The following is a 17,016-nucleotide window of genomic DNA, read 5'->3' as shown; positions in this document are numbered from 1 at the left end:
AATTACATTTCTCATAAATCGAATTAATTTATTACGATTAAGAGAGGATTAATTAAAAAAGAACAATATTAAATTGTTTGGGGTGTTACTTTTTCTTTTCATCCTTGGATTTTTCCTTTTTCTCTCCTTCCTTCTCATCCTTCTCCTTCTTTCCATCTTTTCCCTCTTTCAGTTCCTTATTCTCCTTATCTTTCTTATCCTTTCCTTCCTCCTTCTTTCCCTCCTCTGCATCCCTGTTGGTGAGTTTGTTATTGATGAGATTGTGGAGGGCAATTATTGACCTGACCAAGGATGCAAGGTAAACAACCAGCATCTGATCATTCGTCTTGATGTAGAGTGTGTCGGTGAAATTATCATGTGTAATATCCGGCAGGAGATTCAGAATATCCTGCAGCTGATACACGATTTGATGATTCACAGGAAGTTGATCATTTCCCACCTAAAATGCAAAATTCCTCAGTCCCCAATTCCCGTTTCCGCATCCCTTTTTGCCCCTTACCTTTACGAGATACTTCTGAATATTTCTGAGCTGCTGATTTAGCCCCTTCAACCCCATCAATTGATTTGTTATTTTCTGCGACAGGCTCCCGACAGTTGTATCCTTGATATCCCTCAAAAGATGCTCCACACCAACTTCTTCAGCTTCCTCAGCCCCAATCTCACTGGGAACATGTTCAAATGTCTTGGAAGTCGGAGTGCCATCATCATGAACTTCCTCAACGGCATGGTATGCCTCTGTGGGTAATCCCAAATCCTTGGGTTTTGCATCAATGATCACGAGCACGGAATTGGGACAGTAGCGCCTAATCAGTTCATTAATGGCAATATCATTCTGATGGAGCTTCGGTCCAGTGTGATACCATCCCACAACTCTCTCCCTGGCATTCACCTTCTTGAACATGGCATACATATTCTCCAGGTAGTCGTGATCCAGGAACCACACAGACTTCTCCTTGTCGTCCTCATCGAAGGGCACAGCAAAGCTATTGGACACATCAAGGACCCCCTTGGCACGCCAGCATCCAAGGAGCACCCCAACAACACGCTTCTGATTGCCTATTTTGCCCATTCTATTGAAATGATCCACCACACTCAGCAGCACCAGCGGGTGGACAATCACCTTGTTCACAACAACATCAGACGGGGGCATTTTTTCACGTATTTTTGCAGATAAAATGACTTGGAAAATGCAATGAAAAAGCAAAAACACGACGATTCTAACCTCACTTTTTGGAGTGACTGTCAAAAAGTGGATTTGACAAGTCATTCACCGCCAAATCGATCAATTTCATCGATCGCAATTTGACGTCTTTCGCTCCGGAAAAGGCGTAGAACGATATGGTTCTATGATTCTTATGCGTTCGTTCACATGAATTTTTTATTGTGATTATCATAAAATTTCAATTTACTTGCAGAGTGTAGTACGGGTTTACGGGTAGAACGGTAGTAGCCGGGTAAGGTATTTTTTTGTAATTTTATTTTAATATTTTAATACATATAAATTTCATCTTACAAACTCTTTTATAGTCTCTACAAACACTAGAGAAATTTATGTCAATATTTCACAGTTTTTCCTATACACGAGCGCAGGCAATTTGCTTCCGTATGGACATAATTTTCTCTAGTGTGTAGAGACCATTAACTCTTTCCGGACCGCAGCATATGCTGCAAGCCAAATTCACCATTTTTTAATCAAAAATATCTAAGCTCAGGAATTAATTGAGGTCCTACAAAAAATATCTTACATTTGGACATCCTTATAGTTTGTAATCAGTCACAAGAATAGGATTTTTATCAGTTCTGAATAATTAAAAAACATTGTTTTTCACAGAACATTCATATGGTGCTTTGGGTACTCAGAGTCCCAAAAGAGACGAAAGAGTTAAAGTTAAAATTTTAAAATTACAGTAGACTCTCGCTAAAATTAGGCTCTTTTAATATCGGGCTACTTTTTAGTTCGGGCAGCAGTTAAATTTGAAAAAAGTTTGTTGACATAGTTTTCAAGTTTATTTTTTTTTATCAAATGAAGCCATACTCTCTCTCGACGTCCAGCAAAGAGGTCGCCCAGGGGAGCGGGCTGTGCTCCCCGGCCAGAGGAGCGGTCTCTTAACTCCTCACCTCTTGGAGGGGGTCTTACCTTCAGTTTCTAGCATTTAGAGTGATTTAAAATCAAGTGTGTAAAGAAAATCTAGAAAAAGTGAGAAGAAATGGAGTTTTACCAGAAAGGCCAAATTTTACCGCATTTTTGGGGGTAAGTGTGGCCGCTTGGTTGAAGAGGATATATCCCATTCCTGTGCATTTGGGAACCAGCAGCATTTAATTTAAAGCATTTATTAGTATTGAAAGAGACAGTTCAGTTTCGTTTCGAGTGATTAAAGATCAAGTGTTTAAAGAAAATCCAGAAAAAAGTGAGAAAAAACTCGAGTTTTACCAAGGACGCTAAATTTTATCGCTGTTATAACGATACGTGGCAACCTGGTTGAAGAGGATTTACCCCATTTCCTTGAAGTTGGGAACCAGAAGCATTTAAAGCATTTATTAGCATTGAAAGAGAGTAAAGAGAAAATGCTTAATTTCAAAAAAAAATTTGACAAAATAATGTTGATCAGCTTGATCACTGTTATGAGAACAAAAAATTTAACGGGACAATGAATTGTAAGAGAACTTTTTTTTTAAATGGTGTACTGAATGAAGCTCAATGATAAGAAAGGCTTCAAATCGATAACTTCAGCTGCATCCTTTTCCGAAAACTGTGCAGAGAATTAATGAGAGGACATAGTGACGACTCAAAGTAATGCAGTTTCTCAGCGTGAATCAGTGTTTCTTACTGAAATTAATACATAATTACGATATAAAATTAAACACATACATAACACGAAAAAAATTCTGTTGCTCTTTGGATTGACAATGAATTCACATAGCACAAAATATAAAAAACTGTTGACTAGATTAAAAAAAAAACTACAGTAAACTCTCTCAATCGGGCATATAGCGCAAAATGCTATCCAAATTACCGAGAGATTTGGACATTAAAATCATTGTAAATTCCACAAAAATCGCTCAATTATAAAGAATCACGATAAAACAAGAGGAACTACAGCGAATTTGAACAAATTTTCTTTAAAAGCAAACGTGAAAATTGTCAAAAAAAATTTTGCGCCCGATTGAAAAAGAATAGATTCAGTGAGAATCTACTGTAAATGTCATTTTGTCCCCCAAATATCCGGATCGGGTGTAAATGTAAAAGTAATATTCATTCTTTGAAAAACTGATGAAAACAGTTTATGAACTACACAAAACAGTTAAAATCTTAAAAATTAGATTAAAATTAAGTTCATAAGAATAGGGCTTAAGTCGATTTTTCTAGTAAGGTCTAAAATTCTTTTAGACTTTTGGTCTAAGTTTTTCTAATTTTATTCACTAATTAAAACCTTTTTGCACCCGTTCGTCTAAGTCCGTTAAAATCATCAAATCATTGAAAGAATTTATCAAAGATCACAATTTGAGAAGGACTATTGACTTTAACACACTATAAAAGAGATAACAGATATTAAAAAAAATATTTTTTCAAATACGATTTATGTTGAACTAGAAAAGAATGGAGTACTAAAGATAATAAGCATTTATTCATTACATTCGGTTCGTAAGTCTTTTTCTCAAACTTTCCTGCCAATTCGAAGAAAATATAAAAATAGGAAGTAGAGACAATTTTGGATGTTAACCCAAACGAATGCAAACCTGCTCAGCGTTCATTTGCTTTGGTTATATCTTCGAAAATAATTCGAATTGACTTCTGAAATTTTTATAGTGCATTCTTGAATTCTTGAGTTGCAATTGCTAATTTTTAGGGTTGAAAAAAATTTTGAAGTCGATTACAATATCTGTGAATTTTTGACTCATGCAGAAAATTCTCAGGGGAAAAGCTGCACAAAAAACGCATTTTCTCCACCACAAAAAAGAAATGGAAAAAGTGAGTAATTTCCGTGGTTTTCTAATTTCCCAGTTGACCAATTCTTTATTTCTAGAACACAGAGATTGCAGAAAAGCGTCTTTGGATTGGAAATCTCGATATAAGAGTGACTGAGTAAGTATAAAGTGCATCATCGTGTTTGGGGGCTTTTCAAGCTAACTTTTTTCCTCTTTTTTCTAAATTATCGGTATCAACTCGTGAAAATATTGCAAAAATACGGTGATATCGAAAATTTTGAACTGGTTTACCATCGTACGGGACCTCTAGCTGGTCAATCGAGAGGATATGCCTTTGTAACGTACAAAACCGTAAGCTTCCAATTGCTGTCCGGAAGGAATCCGCCACTCAACCATTTTCTTATCCATTTGCAGAAACAAAATGCCACAACGGCGATACAGAAACTCACGGGGAAGCAAATCGATGGAAGGAGTATAGCTGTGGGCCTAGCTAAAACTTTTAGTGAGACTGAGGACAAGGCCAAACCCAAAATTGAAATTCCTGCTCTTGGAGGCACAGGTGGAGCTTCATCTAGCTCAACTGCGGACAAGAAGAGAATTGCCATCCAGGCAATTGAGGCCAAACTCAAAGTGCTTGAATCTCAGAGATCAGGAGATGACTTTGAAGTGAACAAGAGTGTTTCCAGTGAAGCTTCCCTCATACAGCGTTACCAATTCAACAAAGGCCAGGAGAAGACTCAGAGGAATACCATGGCTAATCGCCATAGGCAGAGACACAAAAATTCTGGACCCTACAATCGACATACGAAGCGCTGAGGCTTTATTTGACTCAAAATAAACTTACCGCTTAAATTAATCCTTCTGGTATTTGTATTTTCCGCGCATGTGGTAGGGCAAAGGGACAACAGCTGGACAGGGTACTTGTCCGGGAATCGTGCACATGCAGGGCTTGGCGCAACCATAGCCAAAATTTGCCGGATTGTCTTGCTTCTCAGCCATTTTTGCTTCTGCCTCAAGGAGTTCTTTGGATTTTCCGAGAACATTGATCAAATGACCATCTATCTCTTCTCTACTCTTGCTGTCAATATCTATGATGATGTCTTTGCCATTTTCTGGAAACAATTGGGTTGTTAGAATCCGTCCGGAAGACAAAATATTGCGCTTCTTACCAAAGTAGCAGCGGATAAAAGGAGAAGGGGTCATATTCTTGAATGTAATGACTTGAACATCAGGATTCTTGTACTGAATTTGAGGTAGGTTCCAGAAGACATAATCCCTGATGAGAAAATTTTCATAAGCCGGGAGTTTCTGGGACAAAATCGACAAAATCTTCACTAACCTGGCTCCCTTGTGATGATCACCGAAAGTATTGTAGTTTACACTGAAAATCTTCACTTGTTTTTTCAGTTCAAGCCTTCCTGATTTGAGGTACTGTATTGTCCTCCGGATGGGAGCCTTTCCCTTCATAAACGGCATTTCTGGAGCTGGATTTTCTCGATCCCGGAATAAATTTTTTATAATTTTACCAAAACATAACCAAACTTTCTCACGAGTTGAACTGTCAGCGCCGCCTTGCGGAAGAATCTTGTAAACGCAGTATCATGGAATTTTCAGTGTTGCCAACTCTAGGAGATTTTCCCTAGATTTAGGAGATTTATGAGTGGGCATTTAGGTCCGAAAATTTTGATCTAGGAGTTAGGAGAATTATTTAGGAGAATGAGGAGAATATTTTTTTTTTTTTAGAAATTATTGAAATAATCTATAAAATTTATCAGAAAAATTGCGACAAACCCAATCTAACGTGAAAAATGTCAACATCATTTTCAAATGAAACTCTCTCTTGAATTAAACACATTATATTTAAAAGTGTCTAATATAATTTAAAAAAAAATACTTGGTTTTCGGTTTTCGTTCTACGTCTAAATTTCTCCATAAATTGGATGACATTTCCTTACAGAGATTTTATAAAATAAATTAAAATAAATATGCTTTCTACTTTCAAAATTTTGCAAAAATATATATATATATATATATACGAAAAAAGTAAAGTTCTTGTCGTGGAAAAGCCATCGACTTTTATTAAAAATAATAATAATAAAAATAGCGATAATCATTCGAACTATATAACTATCCTCCTATTCCGTATTCTGATAAACAAATAAAAATTATTTTGTTTTCCATCCACCAGTAAAAAATTGCATGTGAAAATTATTAACCCTTTAAGGACTATTGCAGAGGTGTGCAAGAAACCGTTGAAACCGAATTAACGTCAAATGAAACATGTACGTCAATGGTCAAAACGCTACTATATAACAAACTTATTTTGACGTTAATTCGGTTTTAACGGTTTCTTGCACACCTCTGGACTATTGGGTCACCTCGTTTTAAAGGAACCTATCAAGTTGACCTTTTTATATGGAAAAGATTTAGATTTTAAGATTAGATTTTTAGATTTAAACTAAATTGTTGAAACTACGCTCTATTTATATTTCTAAAAGATCGGTATATCAAATTCAATATAAATAATATTTCTATTGTAAGTCCATTTTAAATTACCGAGTTCTGATTTTTTCCAAATTATAGTATTGTATGTCGACTTATCACATGCATCTTGTTAAAAATTCCGAGCTAGATTATGATAAGTCGAGATACATTACAGATTTTTCTGACTTTGTTAAATTTTCCAAAAAATACTAATAAATGGACACTTTTTTACATTTTCCACTAAAACTACCATCGTGGAACATGTTTCATGGGGAAGAACTTACATTTTTCTACGATATATTGCAAAAAGTATATGGAAACTAATTGCAGTAAATTTTTTAAAGCTTAATATTGTACCTCAAACTTTAAACTTCTCTCCTGAAAAGTTGCATTTTAGACTTACAATAGTCTTCTTCGGAACCGACGATATTCAGAAAAAAAATCTTTATAAATCCCCATTCAACCAATCGTCCTCATAAGAGTTAAAATATTAAAGTGGCATAAAAAGGTTTTAAAATATAGAATGAGAGAGGTCCAGAGGTTAAAAAAAGAATCTTTAAAGAAATGTCCCTTTTGAATTATTTATTCCTTTTTATAATTATTTTAATTGATAAAATTAAAACGTTTTTAAGGTTTTAACCCAATTATCCAGAAAATAAAGTAACATACAGAAGACTCTCTCTTAATCGGGAATATGGGGCAAAATGTCATACGGTTTATCGATAGATTTGGGCGTCAAAGACTTTGTAAATTCCACAAAAAGCACTCAATTATAAAGAATCACGATAAAATAGGAAGAACAACAGCGAATTTGAGCGAATTAGCTTCATAATTAAAGGTGAAAATTGTCAACAAAATTTGTCGCCCGATTGAAAAAGAGCCGATTGAGTGAGGGTAAACCAAAAAAGAACGATTTTAAGGTGTTATAAATGTGGATCAAAAGCACAAAGTTTTAAATTGCTTTTCTCGTGAATTAACTTATTGTGAGTTAGAACACTTGCATTTTCAGGAGACGATAAATAACGTCGGTTACGAAGAAGACTATTGTAAGTCCAAAATGTAAACTTTATAGGAAAGAGGTTTGAAGTTTGACAGCTAAAATATATTTTTCATTAATTTAATTGCAATTAGTATACTTTCAGCTTTGAAACTATTTTATCATACTTACGCATTGAATATATTCTAGTTAACACTACTTTTAAATTAATTATAGCTAAATTGTGGGCAAAAAACTCAATAATTGGGCACGCTGTTTTTAAGTTTTTTCTTGTAACTTTTGCAGGAATATCTTAATCAACATAAAATTTTGTGGGGATGTAGATCTAAGGTTTCTGCACCCAATGATACCATCTTTTTATACTATTGTAAGTAGGCTTACAATTACAATAGTCTTCTTCGGAACCGAGGATATTCTTGACGGCAATACGCAAATTACCGGTAAATATTCAAATTCAAACATTTTAAATTTTAGGAGATTTTAGGAGATTTGAGCATATCTCATCGAACTCACCGAAGTGTTGGCAACACTGATCATGGAGTTTTTTGTTGACGTCATAAATTTGTGAGATAATTGGATTCATTTTATTGCCATTATCTGCTTTAATTTTTCATGAAAAGACGTGAAAAATGTCACAAAAGGAACTAGAGAAGTCAGGTGAGATGTTGCAAGTGGTGTTTTGGGGAACAAACAAGTAATTGGTTTGTTTTCAGAAGGTTTCCAAATGAGGTCACAACAGTAAGCTTCTCCGGGGGAGACAGTGAATAAAAAAAAGTATCTCTGGAACCGTGCTTGAGTGATAAAAATGCCCAGATGACGACTTAATCGATTGACCAAATGCGCAGGAGAAAGAAAATGCCACAGAGTGTGTTTCCGAAGAGGTTTCTGTGGCTAGTGCTCGTATATTTGACCGCAGTAAACGCCCATGGGGATCCGTGCACAAATTCCACAGCACCCCATCGGGTTGAAGTGGAATTCACCACGAAAATCGTAAAGAATGAGTACATTGTGGCCTTTGATGGATACTACAGAGCCAGCACCAGGGAGAATTATCTCAAGGCAGCGCTAAATGGTTCCCGATTGTCCAATTGGCGGATAGTTTCTCGGTCAAATCCTGCCAGTGACTTTCCCAGTGACTTCGATGTGATAATTCTGGAGGAGTATGAGCCCTTTGAGGGTCTCCAGTTGATTAAAAATCATCCGTCTGTGAAGAGTGTCACGCCACAACGAATGGTTCATCGATCCCTCAAGTTTGTCCCTCTTTCTGCGGCTGAAATTGATGAGGATGCCGCGGGGGATTATATTGATGCTGAGGACGTTGACGAGGAATTGATTCAGGAACTTGAAAAAGCCACAACAGTTACCGGACGCAGTCTAGCGGCAACAAATGATACAAATTCCAACAGACACGTCAATCGTCGCCTACTGCGAGCGATTCCACGGCAAATCACATCCCTGCTCAAAGCAGACATCCTCTGGGGATTGGGAGTTACAGGAAGGGGTGTCAGAGTGGCCATCTTCGATACGGGTCTGGCCAAATCTCATCCCCATTTCAAGAGAATCAAAGAACGAACAAATTGGACTAATGAAAAGAGTCTCGATGATGGAGTTAGCCATGGAACTTTTGTTGCTGGCGTCATTGCGTCGTCCAAGGAGTGCCTGGGATTTGCTCCGGATGCCGAACTTCACATCTACAGGGTATTTACAAATAATCAAGTATCCTACACAAGTTGGTTCCTAGATGCCTTCAACTATGCTATCCTCAAGAAGATCAACATCCTGAACTTGAGCATCGGTGGACCGGATTTTCTGGATCATCCCTTTGTAGACAAGGTTAGTGAGACATTTCTAGTCATTTCATTGTTGTGCAAACAAAGAAATTGGTTGAAGCTTTGTGAAGTCGAAGCAAAGAGGTGAGGCAGGTCAAGTAAATATTATTGTATTGTCGGAAATCGTGAAAACAAATTATACGTCAGGAGTTTCTTTCGGTTCATTGATAAAAAAAAAATCATCTTGCATTATGTTAATTTTCCATGTATTTTTGATACATGTTCTTTTTTTTGTGGACGTATTGGTAGAGTAATTGAACTTGAATGACACTAAAATCTGATAGGACGCCAGCAGATAGCTTTCTTATTGGAATTCGGGAAGCTAAAGTCAATGTACGGAGTTCTTTTTCTTAAAAAAAAACAGAAACTAGCCGCAAACCCGCCCAAAATGCACAGAAATTAAATAAATTTAAATTTATGTTTATAGGGGAGTGTAGGGCAAAACGTGACATAAGACTTAAAATTCCATAATTTTTTTTAATAAATTTCTTTGATGACTTCAAAAGAAATGAATTTTGAGGCATTTTCTGAAAGTTTATTTTGAAAACAATTAATCTAAAATTCTGGTGCAAACAATAAAAGTTTTCTGACACATTTTAACCCGAGTGGTAATTTTTACATTTTTCTTCGGAAAGTCGGAACCCTATAGCCAACGGCCGTAGCGATTCCACTGGATTTCCAGAAGCCTTTTCTGCCATGTCCGCTGATTTTACTGCTAAAAATTCGCGTGGAATTCCTTGGATTTTACCGCTCAAAATCCGCGTAAGCTTCCGAGATGGAATTTGACGCTAAATTTCTTTCTAGCGTTCCATGGACGTTTGCAGAACTCTGTATAGGACCGTCTAATAAGAAATGTCCGCGATTTTCCATGGACTTTTCTCTGACGAATATTTCCACGGCTTTTCCTATGGATTTCCTATTTAAAAATTTGGAAAAATCCTCTTTATTTCCACGAAATTCCCTGTGGAAATTTCCATGCAACGGCCTTAGAGGCTTCCGTGGTTTAATATTACGGAATTCCACGACTTTTCCAGTGGATTTTTTAAATATATTTTTCTTCAAAATAATTCCAAAAATTGATTAAAAATTTCGTGGACCTTTCATAGAGAATTTCCAGAAAAAAACATCCACAAATATGGACGATCAATGCCAATTGGCCGCTTAGAACTTGGAGAGTGTTCATCAATGGTGAATCTCCAATCAAAAAGAGGTTGCAATTGCAAGGCGTCCCAGGCTTTGAGAATTTCTCATACTCGTGATAGATGCTATATAGTAGACTCTCTCTCTCAATTGGACATTTGGGGCAAAATGTTATCCGGTTTATTGATAGATTTGGGCGTCAAAACCTTTGTAAATTCCACAAAAAGCGCTCAATTATAAATAATCACGATAAAATAGGAAGAACTACAGCGAATTTGAGCAAATTAACTTCATAATTATACGTGAAAATTGTCAACAAAATTTTTCGCCCGATTAAAAAAGAGCCGATTGAGTGAGAGTCTACTGTATACACTCAGTCCCGGGATCAAGCACATTTTCAGGACCGAAAAAAATGCGCGAAATGGCTTTATGCAACGAGAACTTTTGCATATCTGTAGGCGATTTCTTTTGAATGAATCGCCCGTAGAACGAATTTCGCGCGGAATTGAAGTAGTCAGAACAAAAAGATTCAACTGTTTAAAAGAAATGAATTAACAAACAGTACTTTTTGGCCAAAGTTTTTCAGTAAATTGTTAGAATATTTAAAATTTTAACTATTTTTAATTGACTCCTAAAAGTAGGTAGACTTGCATGTATGTGCATAATCCCGAAGTGCATAATGCCGGGACTGCGAGTGTGCCTCAAAAGTACTTTTTCATTATTTACCGTTTACCGGTTCTCAATCGATTTGCACCGATTCATAAATCACTCAAAAAGTTTGCCAAAATAGTTTTAAGGGTGATTAATTTTCGGAAAAACATACTTATTCGTTTCATAACCGGTTCACAACCGATTTGAACCGATAAACACTTAAAAAAACATTTCCCAGAAAACAAAATACACTTCAGGAGTACAGTAGACTCGCTCAATCGGTTCTTTTTCAATTGGGCGCAAAATTTTGTTGACAATTTTCTTTAATTATGAAGCAAATTTGCTCAAATTCGCTGTACGGTAATTTGTGGAATTTACAATGACTTTGACGTCCAAATCTCTCGATAAATCGGATGACATTTTGCCCCAAATTGAAAGAGAGTCTTAAAAAAAGTCAGTTGTCACTTATGTACCGGTTCATTGCCAATTCATAACCGATTGGAAACGGTTCAATTTTACCGGAAATTCCAAGACCTTTCCGTCAAGCCCACACAGGATACCAATAAAATGAAAAATACGCTCCCTAGCGTCTTTTTTATCCTTTGACTTCGAAAAACCGTTATTAGGAATGATTCAACTGGATTCTCGTATAAGGACGATATGCCCGCCTCTAAGTAATCTCCAAAACATAACAAAAAATGAAAAAAAAATCACACGATACGTTTTCGAGTAATCCGAGAAAAGACATAGTTTTGGTGGGGAAGGAGAGGGTAGGGGAACGGATATGGTAGCGATCCTTGGGCCTGCTTATGGTTGGTCCCCCGAAGGTCCCAAGTTCCTATTTGTAACCGTTTGGGTTCTAGGCGTAGTAATGATCGGAGTCGGACAGACGGACAGACGAACAAACAGCGTGACACCATTTCTCAGAAATCGTTTGAAACGCGAACATTTGTTAAGAAAAGAAGTCTCCGGAGGGTGGAAAGTGGAAATTTGAGGGGGGGAGGTGAAAAAATCGAGGAATTCATATACTGCGGAGATCAATCAGTAGAAATCTAGTTAATTTTCTCCGCGATTTTATGCCTACTTCTTGATTTTCTCCCAAGAAGGATTGTCGAAATCTTTGGCCAGAAAAATACTACATATTGACAAGCAATAATGATCTAGCCGAAGTGATACACATAAAGAGAAAATTGGCATCTTTTTCTTTTTGGCTACCAAAGAGAAAATTGGCATCTTTTGAAGGTTCACTATGAGCGAACCATGCCTACATTCCCTACTTGCATATTTTTAATCATTTTGATTTACTTTTCATATGAGGCAACAAACTTTTGATATCCATTGTATATTGCTTTAACTCTAAATAATAAAGAAATAATGTCTCCAATTTTGGCCCCTCATCACGCTATATTAATTCTGATGTCCTTTACCCTGGGACTTCTTGTTTGGTAAAATTCGAATCCTTAGTCTATTTTACCTTGGAAGATATCGAATTTTAAAATTTTCAACTTGTCACATTTTGCCCCAGATTCCCATAATTCATTTGCCGAATTAAAGAATTACAATATCCAATACTTTCAAAATGAAGCTATGATTGACTAAAATAATTGAAATGAAGCGTGAAATAATTTCTGGAATTGAATGGTCTTGAGTTTGGTTAACAAAATATAGTTCTGGATTCGTACAAACTCGAACAGATTTATTATTTCTAGAAATTTCGATCTTTCAAATAAATTCCAAAATTAAAATCCGTGAAATTATAAATAATAAATGCTTTATATATTAGGCGATATAGGGACTGTGATCTTTTAAAATATTTAAATATAAAATCATAAATATACTAGACTTTATCGATTTTTTTTTGAATTTTTAAAATTTAAAAAAAGTATAGATATATAATTTTTTTAGCATCAAAATCCCTGACTACTGGAAGAGGCTTTTTGACTTCCACGGTTTCTAGGACCTTTAGATTTACAAGGAGCTTAGCCCTATTCTTAAAAATCTTAAATTTCTAAACAATAATTGCAGTGGATTGAGAGATCAATCGTTTTCATAATATACCTGGGTCGAAGGAACATCTATTAGCACTGAAATTGTATCATGACCTATTGGAACACTAGTTTTTACCATTTGGGATATGAATTTTGAACACCTGAACATCTATCCTTATGGTAGATTTGGAAAAACACGCCATATTACTTGCATTTTATTACATAAAATAAATTTCAATATATTTGAACGATAATGCCAATAAGTGTTTCCTGCCGAAGAGGCGATCCTTCGACCCTATCTTATGAAAAAGAATGTCTCAAAACTTTCGTTCATTAAGAAATTAGAGTTAATTGTGCCAAATAAATAAGCATTAAGCCTAATAACCTTTTTACAAAATAATAAAATCAAAATGATAAAAGATTCAAAAGTGCTGTATAAAACTTGACTTTTAAAGCAAAATCTTTGCTTTATTTGAGTTCTTTTCAATTTTATGATTTCTGAATTTTTAACTTGAAAAAACTTGTGTTCATGGAAATACAAGGCTATTTGAGTCACTTATATATTTTATCGTTAATGAAGAGCGTAGGTGGAAAGCCTCGCGTGCACTTAACTAGTGGTTTCATGTTAGTCAACAATTTTCATAAAATTGAATCATTTCCAACGAAAATTACCAAAGAAGCTTTAAAGTGATAATTTGAGCACTATAAGACGCATAAAGATTACATAGTAATAAAGTGACACATCCTCTTTCTTGAAGAAGAAAACCAAGTCTGGAAAAAAAAATATTGATAAGACTCTGTGACTCTTCACGCTTAAATGTTCAACCAACTCGCAGATATAGATTTGTATATGTTTGGCAAGAAGTTTATTATTTAAGAAAAAAAATAGAAGATAGATGAAGTTTGAAAACTTCAAATGGGATTTCACTTGCAGGTCCTAGAACTGACAGCCAATAAGGTCATCATGGTGTCTGCGATTGGTAATGATGGTCCACTTTATGGGACACTAAACAATCCAGGCGACCAGAGTGATGTTATTGGAGTCGGTGGGATCAACTTTGAGGACAATATTGCCAAGTTCAGCTCTCGGGGGATGACAACGTGGGAGTTACCGGGAGGATATGGACGTCTGAAGCCTGACATCGTGACGTACGGTAGTCAGGTGAAGGGAAGCAATGTAAAGGGTGGTTGTCGATCACTGTCGGGAACTTCTGTTGCGTCACCAGTTGTAGCTGGTGCGGTGGCTCTCCTGGCAAGTGGAGTGTTGCACAAGATGGATCTCGTGAATCCGTCATCGATGAAGCAGGCACTCATTGAAGGGGCCACAAGGCTTCCGGACAGCAATATGTTCGAACAGGGTCATGGGAAGCTCAATATCCTCAAAAGTATGAAACTTTTGTCATCCTACAAACCCCGAGTGACACTGAGTCCACCATATTTGGACTTTACTGAAGATTACATGTGGCCATACAATACACAGGCCCTATTTTTCACGAGTAGTCCCGCAATAGCTAATGTTACCATTCTCAATGGGATGGGAGTTATTGGGAGAGTTGTTACACCACCCACATGGCATCCCTATGCTTCAGCTCATGGACACTTGCTCAATGTGTCCATAGCGCATTCGGAGATCCTCTGGCCATGGTCTGGATGGCTCTCAATTCATATTCAGGTTACAGAAGCTGGGGCAAATTTTGAGGGAATGGCCCAGGGTCATATAACTCTAACGGTACAGAGTCCAGCGTCAGGTGATGAAGCTGAACCGAGGAATGGTACAGTTAGTTTTCCATTGCGCGTAAGAATTATCCCAAAGCCACCGAAAGATAAGCGGATACTCTGGGATCAATATCACAGCTTAAGATATCCACCTGGATACTTGCCGAGGGATAATCTGAAGATCAAAGCTGATCCTCTTGATTGGCGAGCAGATCATATTCATACGAATTTCAGGGATATGTATACGCATCTGAGAAATGCCGGATACTACATTGAAGTTTTGGGTACGCCATTTACTTGCTTCAATGCTTCGAACTACGGAACTCTACTGATAGTGGATCCTGAAGAGGAATTTTTCCCAGAAGAAATAGCCAAGTTGAAGAGAGATGTGCTAGAGGCTGATCTCAGTGTTATTATCTTTGCCGATTGGTACAATACTAGTATCATGAGGAAGATAAAGTTCTACGATGAGAATACAAGGCAATGGTGGATGCCAGATACAGGTGGTGCCAATATACCGGCTCTCAATGAAGTCCTCAGGGAATTCAATATCACCCTTGGTGATCGGGTCAGTGAAGGATATTTTGCAATGGGTGATCATTCAATGTATTATGCTAGTGGGACATCTCTTGTAAAATTCCCCCAAACATCTTCGTCGATTGTGATTGAGAGGGATCTTTATGATCAGGGAGTGGAAATTCTCAATAATGTTACAGGAGCATCTGATGATACTCAGAAACGACGAGTCAGGTCTCCAGTGGCTATTTTGGGTTTATTACAAGTTGATGGGTCCTTTGCGCAAATAAAACATGCAGAAAGTGGTGATGTTCACCATGAGGGTGAGGATGTTGATGTTTACAAAGATTTAGGTGGTATTGATACACTTCAGATGGAGAAGAATCCCATTCTGAATAAGAGAATCCTTCTTGAAGCTGCAGAAGATAATCAGCGCAGCAATGCGTCTGAGAAGCGTATTCTAAAGGCGGTGGAAGTTATGGATGTTGCTGAAAATGAGATTAGTGATGCTGAAGAGGATGATAAGACATTGGAAATGGCTCAGGTGAAGGATGAGCTGAAACTATTGCCACATACAAATGTTCGAAAAGGTGGTAGAATAGCTGTGTATGGTGATTCAAATTGTCTAGATTCGACACATATGGAAAAACCATGTTTTTGGCTTTTGGACATGCTGTTGGAGTACACAATGACATCTCATGTGGCTGGACTTCTCAGTGGACTCAATCAATCAGGAAAAATTCATTTCCGTCAAGGTTATTTTGGTTTCAATACGTCTTTACCTGGTTTTGCAATGTTTTTTTTGCTGTTTTAGATGTGATATCGCCTGCGCGACTTCCCAACAACAACCTCTACCTGTATTCAAAGGTCCTGGATCAGCAGAATGCCAATAGGAAGCGTGATATTCCACAGTGTCCGCGACTTGTCTGGGAGAATCCTATTTTTCTCAATATCACTCAGACAATAGGACTGCAGAATGCAGGAAATGGAGCTAATGAGGGCATAGGAGGGGAAAATAGTGCCAATAGTATTCTCCGGAAGCTGGAGAGCCAAAAAGGTGAGGTACGTAGTTTGTCATGATTATTTTTTATTTTGTCTTTCTTTTGAATTTCTTTTTAATTTAATTTTTTATTGTTGTTTTTTTTTGAAAAATTAAACTTTCAACTTTTAGGTGGTGGCCTAAATGCAGATGAAATAGATTTAAGATTGCTGCAGAATCAATGGCGTGGCAGTCATGAGGATACAGTTAATTTTGCCGATGAACCAGGTGCAATTGTCAAGGAGAATTTGGATGAATCCTTTAGTGTTTCCATTGCAATTCTCCTATTTCTAACACTCGTAGTGTTTCTTCTATTTATCAATTGGCTGAGGAAGATCCGGGGTGCAGCGAGTAGATCCCGGAATATGTATTTCTTCAATATTTTGAGACTCTAAGGATGTGTATGTGTGTGATTGTGAACAAATAGTGATGGAATTACTGAAATTCAGCGTGCGTGAGTGAATGTGCTAAGTATACCAAATGTCACAATTTCACGATAATAGCTTCAGACATTTTAATTATCTTCTGGTTATTTTTTTTAATAAAAGTATTCAGTAGCAGTTGAATTATGTGACCCCTATAAGGTGTCCTAGCCACTAGACAAACATGGGAAATAACAAAAAAAGAATAGCTCTACCTTAGAGCATTTATACATAATTGAGTAAATTTACAAAGCATGGCGCTAACCGTTGCATTCCAAATTGTTTTTTCGAAAAATTGGATACAGCG

General features: G+C 36.8%; 4 protein-coding genes across 9 annotated transcripts in view; 2 read left to right on the top strand and 2 right to left on the bottom strand.

Annotated features, from left to right (window-relative positions):
* LOC129803367 (probable 28S ribosomal protein S25, mitochondrial) overlaps positions 1-5,470 on the bottom strand; it is a 90,886-nt gene extending 85,416 nt beyond the window's left edge. For 2 of the 3 annotated variants that reach the window (XR_008751855.1, XR_008751856.1), the window contains exons 1-3: positions 5,267-5,436; positions 5,097-5,203; positions 4,772-5,039 (exon numbers count right to left, since the gene is read on the bottom strand). Coding sequence is in view for 1 of the 3 variants with exons in the window: in XM_055849853.1 (XP_055705828.1) it covers positions 4,780-5,039; positions 5,097-5,203; positions 5,267-5,403 (504 nt within the window). In the remaining 2 variants the exon portion in view is untranslated. Of the gene's footprint in view, positions 1-4,719; positions 5,040-5,096; positions 5,204-5,266 lie in introns of those variants that run through there. The other variant, XM_055849853.1, reaches the window with a different exon arrangement.
* On the bottom strand, positions 8-1,255 carry LOC129803354 (26S proteasome non-ATPase regulatory subunit 7). Its single transcript, XM_055849840.1, has 2 exons — positions 500-1,255; positions 8-439 (listed from the first exon to the last, which is right to left on the bottom strand). Exons 1-2 carry the CDS (start codon positions 1,148-1,150, stop codon positions 86-88), a joined length of 1,005 nt encoding a protein of 334 aa, XP_055705815.1. The 5' UTR covers positions 1,151-1,255; the 3' UTR covers positions 8-85.
* LOC129803364 (probable RNA-binding protein 18) lies at positions 3,886-5,040 on the top strand. Its single transcript, XM_055849849.1, has 4 exons — positions 3,886-3,970; positions 4,026-4,087; positions 4,161-4,278; positions 4,342-5,040. The coding sequence occupies exons 1-4, from the start codon at positions 3,899-3,901 to the stop codon at positions 4,741-4,743; spliced, it is 654 nt and encodes a 217-aa protein (XP_055705824.1). The 5' UTR covers positions 3,886-3,898; the 3' UTR covers positions 4,744-5,040.
* A 2,461-nt stretch (positions 5,471-7,931) lies between the features above and the next one.
* Positions 7,932-16,853, top strand: LOC129803337 (membrane-bound transcription factor site-1 protease). 4 transcript variants are annotated; one of them, XM_055849814.1, is made up of 5 exons: positions 7,932-8,065; positions 8,125-9,241; positions 13,951-16,003; positions 16,063-16,305; positions 16,420-16,853. In XM_055849814.1, the coding sequence occupies exons 2-5, from the start codon at positions 8,246-8,248 to the stop codon at positions 16,680-16,682; spliced, it is 3,555 nt and encodes a 1,184-aa protein (XP_055705789.1). In that variant the 5' UTR covers positions 7,932-8,065; positions 8,125-8,245; the 3' UTR covers positions 16,683-16,853. The 4 variants fall into 4 exon arrangements, with proteins under 4 accessions (XP_055705789.1, XP_055705791.1, XP_055705788.1 ...); XM_055849816.1 differs by having other exon boundaries at positions 16,063-16,310; XM_055849813.1 differs by having other exon boundaries at positions 8,122-9,241.
* The last annotated feature ends 163 nt before the right edge of the window (positions 16,854-17,016 follow it).

Source organism: Phlebotomus papatasi, chromosome 2 (assembly GCF_024763615.1).
Source record: "Phlebotomus papatasi isolate M1 chromosome 2, Ppap_2.1, whole genome shotgun sequence".
NCBI lineage: Eukaryota > Metazoa > Arthropoda > Insecta > Diptera > Psychodidae > Phlebotomus > Phlebotomus papatasi.
Note: the sequence above shows the minus strand (reverse complement) of the source record. Positions and strands in the feature narration are given on the sequence as shown.

Bases quoted from the DNA above. Each gene is read 5' to 3' on its own strand.
- LOC129803354 (XM_055849840.1), bottom strand. From the start codon at position 1,150: ATGCCCCCGTCTGATGTTGTTGTGAACAAGGTGATTGTCCACCCGCTG. The intron at 440-499 runs GTAAGGGGCAAA...TTTGCATTTTAG, and splicing joins TTCAGAAGTATCTCGTAAAG to GTGGGAAATGATCAACTTCC.
- LOC129803364 (XM_055849849.1), top strand. From the start codon at position 3,899: ATGCAGAAAATTCTCAGGGGAAAAGCTGCACAAAAAACGCATTTTCTC. The intron at 3,971-4,025 runs GTGAGTAATTTC...CTTTATTTCTAG, and splicing joins ACAAAAAAGAAATGGAAAAA to AACACAGAGATTGCAGAAAA. The intron at 4,279-4,341 runs GTAAGCTTCCAA...ATCCATTTGCAG, and splicing joins CCTTTGTAACGTACAAAACC to AAACAAAATGCCACAACGGC.
- LOC129803337 (XM_055849814.1), top strand. From the start codon at position 8,246: ATGCGCAGGAGAAAGAAAATGCCACAGAGTGTGTTTCCGAAGAGGTTT. The intron at 9,242-13,950 runs GTTAGTGAGACA...TTTCACTTGCAG, and splicing joins ATCATCCCTTTGTAGACAAG to GTCCTAGAACTGACAGCCAA. The intron at 16,004-16,062 runs GTTATTTTGGTT...TTGCTGTTTTAG, and splicing joins AAAAATTCATTTCCGTCAAG to ATGTGATATCGCCTGCGCGA.